The 13,605-nt window shown below is 44.5% G+C and overlaps 1 protein-coding gene across 2 annotated transcripts in view; it reads right to left on the bottom strand.

Moving 5' to 3' along the window:
* The window catches only part of SPOCK1 (SPARC (osteonectin), cwcv and kazal like domains proteoglycan 1), a 498,184-nt gene that overhangs the window by 266,141 nt on the left and 218,438 nt on the right, over positions 1 to 13,605 (bottom strand). For both annotated transcript variants that reach the window (XM_041764681.1, XM_041764682.1), the window contains one exon: positions 8,274 to 8,319. In XM_041764681.1, coding sequence (XP_041620615.1) covers positions 8,274 to 8,319 — 46 coding nt within the window. The remainder of the gene's footprint in view (positions 1 to 8,273; positions 8,320 to 13,605) is intronic.

Below are 13,605 nucleotides of genomic sequence, written 5' to 3'. Positions count from 1 at the left end.
TGGGTGATTCCAGCAGCATTCCCCCCACCCCCCGCCAGCAGCCACCTCCCAGCTATGAAAATGCTCTAATCCACTCTACAGTCTCAAATGAGGAAAATTTAAACAGCATTATTGATTGACTTTAAAATTCTGCTGACATTTTTTCCCTATTGAGAATTTCCCCAAACCAGGGCTTTTTCATTAGGACTCAACAAATACACTATAATTAATTCAGGGGCCGTTGTTCTAGCAGGTGGAATAGCAGGAAGGATTTTTTTTCTCCCTATTTTTATAAAACTAACACTACATTTTATGAGTTTGGGGAAAAGTAATAAACATGTCTTTAAAATGGATTTGTCCGTGCTGAAGGAACCTCTTAAACACAGTAACGGGAAGCCGCAGAGCCTCATAAGTGCAAGGGGAATGTGACTACCCTGCATGACTCTGTTATTCCACCCGGAGGGTAGAGCACATGCCACCAGAATGGCTCAGTTCGGGAGGCCCAGGGTTTTGGGAGCCCCTAGCGAAGGCAGGGGGAGGCCAGCACAGAACACGGACAGAGCCATGGGCACCCCTCCAGGAAGTGGGGCCCCCACAGTGCCAGCTGATACCATCAGCTGACAGCAAACTGAAGTGAGTGTGCACAAGCCATTCAGTGGCTCATGGCTCTGCAGCACGATACCATTTAGTTTCCATTAATGCCCCACGAGATTGGTACCGCTGACCCCACTTTTTTTTTTAAGATTTTTTTTATGTATTCATGAAAGATACAGAGAGACAGGCAGAGACGCAGGCAGAGGGAGAAGCAGGCTCCTCACAGGGAGCTGATGTAGGACTTGATCCCAGGGCCCCGGGGTCACGCCCTGGACCAAAGGCAGATACCCAACCACTGAGCCTCCCAAGTGCCCCTGCAGGCCTCACTTTACAGCTGAGGTTACTCCAATGCATGCAGCAAGCTAATGGGGGAACTGTGCCTGGCACCAGAACCCTTGAAACCCTGATCTTCCTCCACTCCTTTTGGGGCCCACAAGAGTTCATGAGAAGACCAAGAAGCACCTTGCACTTTGGCCTTTTTTCTTTTTACTCTGAGTCTCCCTCCTCATCCCTGATGGTTTAAAGCCCCATTTAATTCCACTGGTTTTATCGCAGCTATATTCATACCTCATTGGTTCAACTGTAACCTTTGAAACAAGAGCATCAGGCTTCAGATTTTTCATTTTTCCTTCCTTTATGAGAAAAACATATACAGACTCTATGCTGCCTGAAACCATGAGAGCTTAAAGACCATGGATGGAGAGGACTTTGGGAACCCCCTGTGTATTTCAGAAATAGGCTAAGTGGGGCAGCCCGGGTGGCTCAGAGGTTTAGCGCCACCTTTGGCCCAGGGTGTGATCCTGGAGACCTGGGATCGAGTCCCATATCGGGTTCCCTGCATGGAGCCTGCTTCTCCCTCTGCCTGTGTCTCTGCCTCTCTTTCTCTGTGTCTCTAATAAATAAATAAAATCTTAAAAAAAAAAAAAAAAAGAAATAGGCTAAGTGAAATTCAGAAAGGCTGTGTGTGTTGCCTGAATTTAACACATTTAAATAATGGCAGAGTCATGACCCATGTCAACCCCTTCCTGGGATCCCAGGCTCTCCAGGACAAGCAACTTCAGGGCAGAATCAGTTGGCAGCGTGTGTTAAAATGCTGAGAAAAAGCAGCCCGATGGCAAAACAAATAGAGTCAACATCAATGCCCACCAATGGGGGAATAGCAGATAAATGGAAGCATATTGATATAATGCAATGTAACGATAGGAAGGCATTAACTAGATCTACAGCTACGAACCAAAAACCCTCAGAAACAATTTTCAATGAAATAAACAGGTTAGAGAAGGAAACATTTACTTCTATGGCACAACATGTAACATCTTGTTTGTAGACACATCCATGTGACATAAAAGTGTAAGAACCTGGACAAAAAAGTCCCTTAATGATGTGGCACTTAAGACCAAGACGGGGCACCCATTGGATTTCAATCTCTTATCTGATGTTTTGATTTCTTTAAAATAAGCAAACAGGCAAAGGCAACCAGAGATGAAAGTTTTAACTTGATCTAAACTTCAAAGCAGATAGGCTGAGTAAAAAAAAAAAAAAAAAAAAAACGGAACATACCAAGATTTGAATTAACAGCTTTCTGTTTCTTCTCTGACAGAACTGACTTTGGACACTTAAAAATCAATACTACAAAAATTTAAAAACCAGTAACTATTTTATCATCATAATCCAGAAAGAAAGAAGAAGGGACAGCAAAGGGAGAGAAGCTAATGGGGCTGGGGCAGAGCAGGGAGGTCTGGGGTGGGAAATGGTGAGAGGAACTGCCACTCAGGCCAAAGTGTCATCATGACGCGATGTAGAAAGGCAGAGGTAGGCAGAAACCAAGCAGACCAGGCATGAGAGAACCAGGAGAAAATTATTAAGATGCTTCCCACAAACCAGACCAGCAGCCTCTGAAAATCAGCAGCTCAAGTGATCAGATAAGGTGAATAGATCCTTAAACACTGAGAAATGTTCAAGGCCCTATGAATGCAAATCAGAGGCTCTTTTTGGGGTGAGGTTAAATTCCACATCAAGAGGAAAGCTGCGGGGACTCAAGATTTCTTTTAAGCCTAGCATGTAAAACTTCAGATTAATCTAGAGGAAAAAAATCCCTTCTGAAGAATCATTTTATAAATAAGCAATCTTGCCTCCTCCAGAGCACCATTTAGAACCAGGACAAAATGTGGATGCTGCCATGATCCACAGGGCTCTGGTTCCAGAAACACAGCTGGAAGATGTGAAGGACTCTCTCCTTTTGAGTTTTAGAATTTTTGCTTCAAAACAGTTCAAGGCTTTGGTCAGAATTTGAGCATGTTGGGATCTTAGTATAATAGATTGGAAGTCAAAGGGCAAGGGTTTTCTTCTTTGCTTCAATTCAAGTGAACAGCATGAGTGAAGAGAGCCCCTGACTTTCTGAGCTTTATTTTTATCTGGAGATCAATTCCTACAAGTTCATATTCTGCTCTGAAGATCACCGACATTGGTGGAGATTTAGTCACAGCCAAGCTGCTCGGGAAGAACGATTAGTATTCACTACAGAGGAAAAACATTATCCTTAAAACCAACAGCTATACACTCCATCTAAAACATTCATTTATTTCACATTAAAGGAACTCACTTGGTTCAAAAAGTTCCATGATCCATCTCCCTTCAGCCATTTGTCCTAGAAAGGCCTGCCTCATCAAGCAGAACATCATAACCCAAATAAATTGGTGGGCTCTTTCCTCAGTGGACCATGGCCACAGGAGAGAACCTAAAATAATTAGTGTTCCATCACTCTAGGACTTCTTCAAGTAATCGGAATTTTCTTCTAAAGTAAGGTATTGGTTATACACATAAATTACCTTCCCAATGTCCCAATGCAAAAACAGCAGCAATGACACCTTTCCTTCAACAAAAACTTTGTGATTAAAGCTTCAAATTTCTTTTTCCAAAAAGACTAATCAAGGAGCTTTGAACCAACTTTTCAGAATTCATTTTGCTTCTTGTTCATCCTCTATTCCATGACACAAGGCAACACCTTTTATTCTTTTAACACAATACCAAGGTTCAGTAAATTATCTCTTTGACACCTTATGGATTTCCCAGTTTCCCAGACCAATACCCCTCACCCGACCCATGCCCACCAGCAGCTCCTGGTGCTGCCGGCCCTCAGCATCCCCCTCTCAGTCCTTACACCCTCTCTAAGCTTCAGAGCTTAGGTGGATGGCTATGACTGGCTGATAAGTGGGAGCATCCCACAGAGAGGCCTTTCTTAACATGGTCCCTGTTAACCAGCACAGCAGGCTGAAAGGAGGAACATTTGATAACTGTGGACAGGCGGGAGAAAGGAAAGAAGGAATACACTAAAAGCCTTAACTTCTTCAGCCCCCAAAACGAGAATCAGGGTACACCAGTGCAATGCCCCACCCACCTAGTATGAAGCAGGCCAACTCCGATTTGCCCTGAGAGCTTCAGAGCATTGCAACTCTGAAGGCCTCCAGAAGGGAAGAAATGAAGAAAGAAATAAAACCTCAGTGGAAAAGGAAGGAAGCAACAGGGAGAGACAGGCAAAGAGGAAGAAGAGGCACTGAAGCAGCATTTATGGAGCACTTACTGTATGCCAGACATTAACTCATTTAATCCTCCCAGTGCCTTTCCCGGTACCATTGCCAGATTGGAAGCCTTCAGAGCAGAGAAGTTAAACAAGTTGCCCAGAATTGCTCAGTAGTAGCTGGCACAGTCAAGTTTCAAATGTGGAGAACCTGACTGCAAACCCCAAGTCCCCATGCTGCACTTACCAGAGTGCATCCCACAGAACACCCTACTTTCTCTAGGCACCTGTTAAGTGTGGGGTGAAAAAACAAATATGTGGTCAAAAGCAAATTGAGAAAAATTCTGAGTTAAATGGGCTTCTTTACTAAAAGCCTTTTCTGAGCTTTTCAATCACTACTGAGCCCTATGAATCTCCAGAAGACAGGAGTTCATATGTGCTCTAAACTTATTGGACCAGGGACAGTTTTCTTGGAGAAGCACTTTGCTGGACCAGATACCACTTTTGGAAACATAAACCCTTCCCTGCTCAACACCCACTATGGGCTCCCAGGTTGGTTAGGGGCCGAGTGATGGAATAGGCTCAAAGGGCAGAGACCACCCAAAACCTGGGATTGTGCCAGAGCCCTGCAGCCTCAGCTGGCCTCTTGCAGAGGTCCACCCCAGGGCCTCCACCCCTGCCCACACAGGACAAGAACCGTTTGCAACAGCCCATGGCCTCTCCAACTGGGCAGCCTGCCCAGCTCTCCCCGCAGGCTGTCGGGCTTTGTGGAACTTCACAAAGGCAATGTCTCACCTGAATGAGTAATCATTCTCTTCAATTCTGAACCCCTCCCTGCCCCTTCTGTGAGGAGATGTGGCATCAAATTGTTATAACCACTAAAAAAAGGATATACTACTTTACCCAAATCTCCACAAAGAATTCTTAGAAAAGCCTGAGGTTGATGGCTATTATACTCCACTGACAGAAACATTAATGATTCGCTTGAAGATAACAAGTTAAAGGCATGTTCCATCTCCTGGAAGGAGACCACCAAGGGAGGCACTTTTCTTCTAAAGGCCTTGGAGTCAATTACAGGATAAGTGCTTCCCCTATGAGGCCCTGTTGTCCAAAGTTCGGTAAATATCCTGAAGGCGAGTACAATTACAGCCGAGGAACTACTTCTAGAATACTGTGAGTGTCCTAACTATTCGAGCCAACACTTAAGGGAATCCAAAGCTCCAAGGGCATTCCAGAGATCCAGCTCCAGAACTGGATGCTGAGGCTCACCATCTGTGACAACCAAAGCTCAGAGCTCTGAGGCACTGAAAGGTGCAATGGACGAGTCATGCAACGGTCCTGCAGGACGGATGTCATTTAGCAGATGCGCCTTGGGTTCCTCTCACAGATGCTGAGTCACCAAACCAAGTCCTCTAAAACGCTGCCTTCATCACGTCACTCCTTTGCTTAAAACCTTCCTACAGTCCCCCACTGCTGAGAAAACAAAGTTCAAGCTTCACTGATTGATAGGAAGTGTCCGAAGACCTGCCTCGAACCCACCTTTCTGGCTATACTCTCCGAGAATCCCTCGTGGCCCGCCTTCCCTCCCCCTTCTCCTCTACATTTGAAGGTCACCTCACCCCAGTGCCAACACAAAGCCCCCGTCCATCGCCCACCACCACCTCAGCCTGTGCCAGTGCATAACTGTCATGTGAAACCCCGCAAGATTTTTCAACACATTCAATTTCTACAAACTCAAAGTTTTCCCCAACCACAAACCCACTTGAGCCATGTTGGCTTCTTTTTCAGCTCAGGAGGGGAAATGACTTCTCTCTGCAGCTGACAACTTTCACCGGAGTTCAGCAATTCTCCTATTATCTGGAAGATGAAATGCTCTACATCTTCCATGCCAATGGTTTATATTTCACCAAGCGGTGTCAGCACTGATATAGTAACCTCCCATTTTTATTGAGCAGCACACGATGTAATTGATGACATCTGCTGGGGCTGATATTTTAAGTGAAGGCTATTCTCAGCCCTGCTGCTCTCCCCATGCCTTTGTATATAAATAGCCAACAGTGGCTACACCTGAACTACAAAGTGGGGCTCCTCGGCTAAGGTCCTCAATTATGCCCCATAAAGTCATGAGGTTTTATCGAAGGAAGATTTATCTAAGCAGATCCATTTTTCAAGCCTGCAGAGCTAGAAAGAGAGGGAGCAGGGGTGGGAATCTGCTGGATATGCTTGTCGTCATTCCTAGGAGAGAAAAATCCCTCTTTGGACTTTCTGGTTCAGCAGATGTGAATACCATGCTCTTTTTGATGCTCAAAGTATCTGTATAAACCCCCAAATCAAAGGAAGTTATCAGGTACCTCCCCAAGAGGCCAATGAGGCCCACCTGGATTAAACACCAGGCTCCAATGTTTATTAGTAAAAATGAAAATGTCTTCCCCCGGTAAAGTTTTAGTATTTGTTTGCAAGTCTTGGGGGAAAGATAAATCTGGCAGTTACTTAGATAACATCTGATCCTCAAAGGACAAGAATCTATTTCTGGTTCAAGCTTGGAAACAATGAGTTCACTGCCACCGTCAGTTGAAGCGCCTTCGTAGGCAAAATCCTGGTTGGGAACGTTTATAGAAGGGCTCATTTGTCAGGCACGGACAGAGAATGTGTTGCTCTGTATCTGAGCATTCTTCTGAAATGAAGGCATACCCTTTCAAAAGAAATGTTTAGAAATTTCAACCATTTTCAATGGAAAACTTCTAAATTAAATTATAAACATCCTCTCATGCTTTAATGTAGTTTATTGTGATGGCTCAGTCATTGGTAAAGTTGCAAAGGCTCTTGGAGGCAGCTAAGATATGAAGAAGCCTAGACCGATCTCCAAAGGAGAGCCTTCCCTGGCACCTGCTCCTGAGACACATGCAACATACAGTATGTTTCCCACCTATCGATCCAACACCTTCCCCTGCATATACCTGCATCACAGCTCTCAACATATCCCAATGAAACTGCTGACTGGGTTACGTCCTGGCACTCTACTCTGAGCTCCTTCAGGGTGGGCGCCACAGCTTTTTTTGTTTTATTCCTGGATCCTGGCTTGGTGCTTGTGTACACAGTGGGTATGCAACATCTGAGAATGAATGAATGCATGGATGAATGAATAAAATGTGTCCTACTTGGAGGCAGAACCTAAAATGCATATGTAGAAATTTTAATACCAGTTTTGTTTATTTAAAAAACCCAGATTCCAGGGACAGTGGGACCCATTAAAGTAACAGAGGACAGAATAGGAGGGGGCCCCTGCTACCATGTTACATGTCAATGCCTTCTTTGATTTCTCTTTGTCAGGGTGACCACCATGATCACATCAAATACTTAAGCCACAGTACTGAAGCTCATCCTCAGAAATGTGAACCTTTGATACGTGGTCGGTCATCTTTTTCGTCCAGGTTTCAGTATTAACTGCATACACGTACTTCAAGTACAATCTAGCGTCATTTTCAGAGGCCGGTTCTGCAGCAACAGCAGCCACACATGGAACAATAGGAGCAGGGACGTGATTCACGGCAGGTCCTCAGTGTGTCTTAAATAACGCACATGAGCTCACTGGGACTGATTTACGATGGCCATCAGGAGACAGGCTTCATGCTTGCTGGTGTGAGCGCAAAGAGCCCTCTGAGGACCCAGCTTACACCCAAGTGGTCAGTGAGCGGACTCAGAAACAAGCTTCTATTTAGAAACCATGAAGAAGTTATTTAGCAAATGAAATATTAGTGCCCTTAAAAGCCTCCTGGGACTAACCTGTTTCCAGAAAAAAAGTTTCATTTTTATAGCTCATGTCAATTGCGCAGCATTTCTAGGCAGTCTGTTCCACGAAAGAAATCACTGGGTTCAACCTGACAACTCACCAGGTGACAAGCATTTTACTCTTTTGTTGGGTTCGTGTTTAAGAAAAACAAAAACAAAACATCCAATGACTATAGTCAATTCGTTGCATTTTTAGGATTTTGTCTTGCACAATCTCAGACAAATGAGCAAACTGACAAAATAATTTCTATCACCATAGTCATCTCAGGCCTCCAAGTCAGTTAAATAAGACAGCTTGGGCCTTCTCAGAAACAGTAACTCAGCACGCAAGGAAGGAAAAACGAGACTGCATTGCCCACAGAATACACAAGACAAGGAATAATGCATCCTTTACCTTGGTCAAAGGGCTTGTTGGGATTCCAGTTTCTGAAATAATCATCCTATATAAGGAAAAAAATAGGAAACAAAGGTCAGATTTCAGAAAGCTTCTCACATAACTGCACAAAAATCTGTTTTTCTCCCCACCTCCTAAAACACAAAGGAAAGTGCACACATGGCTTAGAAATCTTTCCCCAAAACAGACATTCATCTGAAATCAAAAATATAAATTTACTTTTCAAATTCTTGTCTTTCAAACTGTATGGATTAAACACCAGGCATAGTAAAAACATTTCAGCCTAATACGGAAACAACGCTGCTCTTCTTGGTTTGACAGATAAACTGAGACACCTTCTAAGTGCAAGGTGCATTTGCTATCAATTATACTCCAGGTGATGCCTTGCTGCCCTCACTTGTGATGAAGGCTCTGTGTTTGTAACAGCTGATAATTTCAACTGTCAACATTCTTTCCAGGTGGAGACATGTAGAGGCGTACAGTTCCAGTTTCCCAACACTCGCCAAAGTTAAAAGCAGACTGGCCCTTCAACTGTTAGAATTAACGGCAGGCATACACATAGCTTTGTACCATTTGTTCTGGGTGTGTGACAATGACATCACAGAGGCTGGCCCATCTGGTCAATTCAAAACCATGTATTTCTTGCATGCTGCTTGTTTCAATTTCTGCTTTGAGCCTAGATGCCTCAGGACTTTGAGATTCCCAGAGTCTAGGCCACTCACTTATTCATGGTTACACTAACCTCCACTTTTAATAACCTTTCCTTCCTTCCTGTTCCCCATGTCCTCCCCACCCCACCCTGAGCTCAGCGTTCACCCACCCGTGCTGTCCCCTAGCACACCCACCCTGTCCACGCAACCGGTTTGCAAAGAGAAGAGGCTTCAGCCGTGTTTGTCAGCCCTGTACCACCTCACAGCTCATGCAACTCCTCTGTTCATCTGCTCCCCGCCAGAGCCCAAATCATTTGCCGTATGTGTTTTGGGCAGGTGCTCTGCATGCCACAGACGGTTTTCAGAGAGCTGCCTACAATGAGGCCTCCATTTCTCTTCCTGAGAAGTTCATTTACATCAAAGTGCACAATTAGTTTAAATTATTGTCCACGCTGTCTCCTGCTGCAGTTTATCTCCGACATGATCTCCCATGAGTTTTATCGGCCTCTGTGTTGTTCAATTACCTGGCTTTATTAGATCCTTGTTGAGTTCACCTAAGCCCTTAAATAGATTTTTAGGAAACTGGATTTAGAGTAAAATCACAACATATTGCTTCTTGGGCAGTGATTCCATTTTCCAGAGCATGAATAAACATGAACAGGTTCCTCGGGATCCTGGGGATTCAGCATTAAATTATTCTTAACTCTGAGGAATTGGCCCACTTTGCCCTGGCTTTAATGTTATGGCGTGACTGACCTTCTCACCCAGCTGGTCAGGAAGTCTCCAAGGGCAGCACCATAAAATATCACTGGAAAGTTGAAAACAAGCCCTTTGCCATATCTCTGTCCACCTACAATTTTAATGCAAGCCTAACCTTGTGAACTATGTGGTTTGAAACTCAGCAGCCAGTGCTAAATGAGTGTAAGTTAAGGACAGGATGCTAGGCAGAAAAAATTGAGCACCTGGTTTCTCAGCTCTATAGCCAAGATGCTCTCAGCCCTAGACACAAGCATGTTACCCACACATTCTGCTGGTCACAAGGTCATGAGAAGAATTAATCCTGGTGGAACCCATCCTCACCAATGGAGAAAAAAAACAATATCCGTCCTTCTAATTGTGCCCTCTTCACATACAGAGGCCAGCCTCCCATCCGATGACAATGTGGGATCTTGTGAAATATTTTCTACTTGGACATGTTCTTTTTCATACATGGAAGTCTTTGGAAGCTTAGGATGTGTGTCTGACAGAAAGGACTGGAGCCAAAGACAAGTTCTTGGACTTTAATTTCATGTGCTATATTCCCTTTGATGTCAACAAAAGGTCTGAGCAAGTCTCAAGAACTGAATATTCCCTCATGATTTCAACTGACCATGTAACTTGGATGGCATGTGAGGCATGCTTCTGGACTCCGTGTCACTTTTCCAGGTCAACTACACTGGCCATTTCTACAAATTTCTTGGGGAAAATCATGGCTTTAAATACAAAGCCTTTCTGTCATAAAAGCAGGTGTCTGCATTAGAATATTTTAAGCTGATTGCAAAGGTAATAATACTGCCTAATTGCGGCCAAGATGTGAAAGCACACCTTGAGAGATGGCTCATTATGCAAAGTGAGTCCTTCAAGCGGCCCCTGGCCCAGCAAGGCCAAGCACGGAAGGAGACTGATTCCCTATGCCTGGATGCTTTTTGCTCTGCTTTAGGAAAGTGGATGGTCTAAGCAAAAACCAATGAGCCACGAGCAGATAAAACAGTGCACCTGTCTGGCTAGAGCTGAGAGAGACCCTATCCGATGCCAAGATCAGGAACAGGTAGGAAGCATGCTAGAGCCAGAACCTGCCTGGGGGATGGTCAGGGAGCCCCAGGGAAGGGGCATGGCCACAGCCAAGGGCACAAAGTGCTGCCTGCCATGCTATAGCCACCAGGCCTGACTGGCTGGCACGCAGGGCTGTATCCATGGAGCCCTTCCACAACTGCGGGATTTCCAGGCCAGGCAGCCCCTACGCTCAAATGGAAAAAGCCACAGATGAGAGACTGCCTTTTTTAGAGCTGCACCTCCCAACAATGTGCTCAGACCAGGATTCCACTTCTCAGGATGCTCAAAGCACATATGGATGACTGTCAGGGGCACTGAGCCAACACCTGTCAATCCCAGGGCTGGTCATTTTTCCAAGCCCCAAGACTGAAGGTGAGGGCCGGGGTGGGGGAGATACCACCCCAACTTGTATCTCATTTTTTAATCTAAATTAATACAGCTACATCCTATTTATGTTGTCCTACAACAGACCCATGACTTCCTGTGCTGTGGACAGTTGTGCCAGTTTTCTCAGAGTTACAATACCCACCCCGGGGAGTACTGTGCCTGTACCCACACCAGCCCAAGTCTGCACTGTACAATCTGTGTTCCTGCTGCACGGACCCCAGAATCCCTTCCACATACTAGCGCAGTGCAGGACTTTAAGAGTCCTGCCTTCTGGCCCAATAAAGTTGTGACCTGCTGAAATTCAGACTGTGGGGAAAGGCATACCAGATGTGATGGTTGCATCAAATGTGCCAGGAGAGGTGTAGGCAGGTGTCTGAGCTGGCCTCTTAACCGGTAATTTTATCATCTTGTGATGAGGCTTTTAAAAATGACTTGCAAGGGCCCCAGCAAGACTTAATTTTTAAAACATAAACCTAAATAGAAAGATGCATATCTAAATGCAGTCATTTATTAAATTCAGTAACTCCTATGAGTACATTATACATGCTCGGGAATGAAGGATGGCGGTGTTACTACACATGTATATTTTATGGGCTCCACTGCACAGTATGATGGCAGGCCTCTACTGGACAGGGCAGGAAACAGTCTTCCTCCAAATCTTAACCAGATGAAGGAAAGGCTGATTTCATTCCGCTATACCTCGTCACAAATGAAAATTACCCAACTCTTTAGGGACTGTTGAGATCGGAAGAACCTAGAAATGTAAACGGTATCAAACTTGAGCATGCTGACCTAGGTCTAAAATCATGAAATATCTCAAGGCAGGATAAAGCCATAAGGAAGCATGAAAAGTCAGCACAAAAATAACAGTGAAAAAGTGACATAGCATTACGTGTGTAGGGTGAAAGAGGTGGTGGTGGTCCTGGTGTCAGAGAAACCATCAGTGAGGGGGCAAGATTACAGCCCTAATTATTTTAAACCTCTGTAGCTGACCAATACAGAAAATGACATATTTCTCCAACTATTTCACTAACTATCCTACTAACACAGAAAAGGATCCTGTAAAAGCTCCAGCACCCAGTGGCTAGTGCTAAGGAACTGAACTCTGGGTTTTCAACTACTTTATAGATACTCTGTTTTGATAGACATTTATGGGAAAGGAAATCTATTCAAAACATATAAACAGAACACATATTGTATATTATTATACAATGAGTATACAGTTATTCTGCTCTGAAATTCATCTCCAATAAAGTCTTTAAGCCTCCCTAACAAGAAATATTGAAAAAAAATACTCATGCTATCATTTGAGCAATTAGTTCTCTTCATCACGGATGATCATAACCAATTGGAAAATATCTCTGGTTCCAGCCCATTTTGAAGAGGCACCTGAATCTTTCTTTCACTGTCCCAGAGCCCAAAATGGCCAATGCAAATTTAGCTCAAATATTTCCCCAGGGATTTGCTACTCCGGGGGTGCTTATGTCAGCTCTAAGGAAAGTCACAGCAGACTCTAAGGAGGCAAAACACAAAGGAGACTGGTTTCGAAACTCAACTGCCTTCCCTTCAGCTCCGAACATGATGATATAATTCATTATCTACCTTCCAGCTCCAGATATTACAGATCAAACACACTTAGCTCACATGGCACAGATCATTTCTCCTTCATACATATTTTAGCTAAGTTGTTCAAACCGTCCAGTATCATCTGAAGATTACCGGAGATAATACAGATAACCAGCTTAGAAAATAAATGGGAGCCTCATTGGTCTCAAGCAAGAGTGAGCGACAGGAACAACAACAGAAGGAAGGCAGGTGAAGCCAGGGCAGGCGGGTACTGTGGTGTCATCTGTGAACCCTCGGCAGGTAAACGCAAAGGGGAAAAGTGCTGCCCCGCAAGGTAAGGGAGAATAAAGTCTGGTGTGCAGATCCTGGATGGAGGAGATCCACCTTCCCAGGACCCAAAACCTTTTACAAAGAGATCCATGAAGGGATTATAAGCAAAGCATTCTCAAAAGGATTCACTGCCAACTAGTCTCATTAATTTTCACACCACTTGACTGGGGAGAATAGAAGGAGGGCTGGTTGGCAGGTGGAAAGGGCATCACTAAAAGATAACAGAAGTCACTGGAAAACTGAGATTTCCAGATGACATTGTATAAGTGTATCGACCATATAATTCAACATTTGACTGCAATTTTAATTGGTGTGCAATAGAAATTTCTACTGATCCAGCCACTGGGGAGGTACCAGACATTCCATTTGTTTACTGGGAAAGAAGTTGGCTTCCCATTCAAGCACCTCATCTCTGAGCTGTTTCTGGTTTTACCTCTGGGTAAGCAATGTTCTGCTAGTCTCCTCTCTACCAGGCCTGTCCCACCCATCCCTGACAAGGACCCCAACCCAGTGGGGATCCTTCTGAAGGAAGGGGCTCAAACAACTGGCCTGACTTGGGCCATGACTCAAGGCCCCATCCGGCTCCC

This window comes from Vulpes lagopus, chromosome 7, assembly GCF_018345385.1.
Source record: "Vulpes lagopus strain Blue_001 chromosome 7, ASM1834538v1, whole genome shotgun sequence".
Taxonomy (NCBI): Eukaryota; Metazoa; Chordata; class Mammalia; order Carnivora; family Canidae; genus Vulpes; species Vulpes lagopus.
This window is presented reverse-complemented; position numbering and strand designations above follow the sequence as displayed.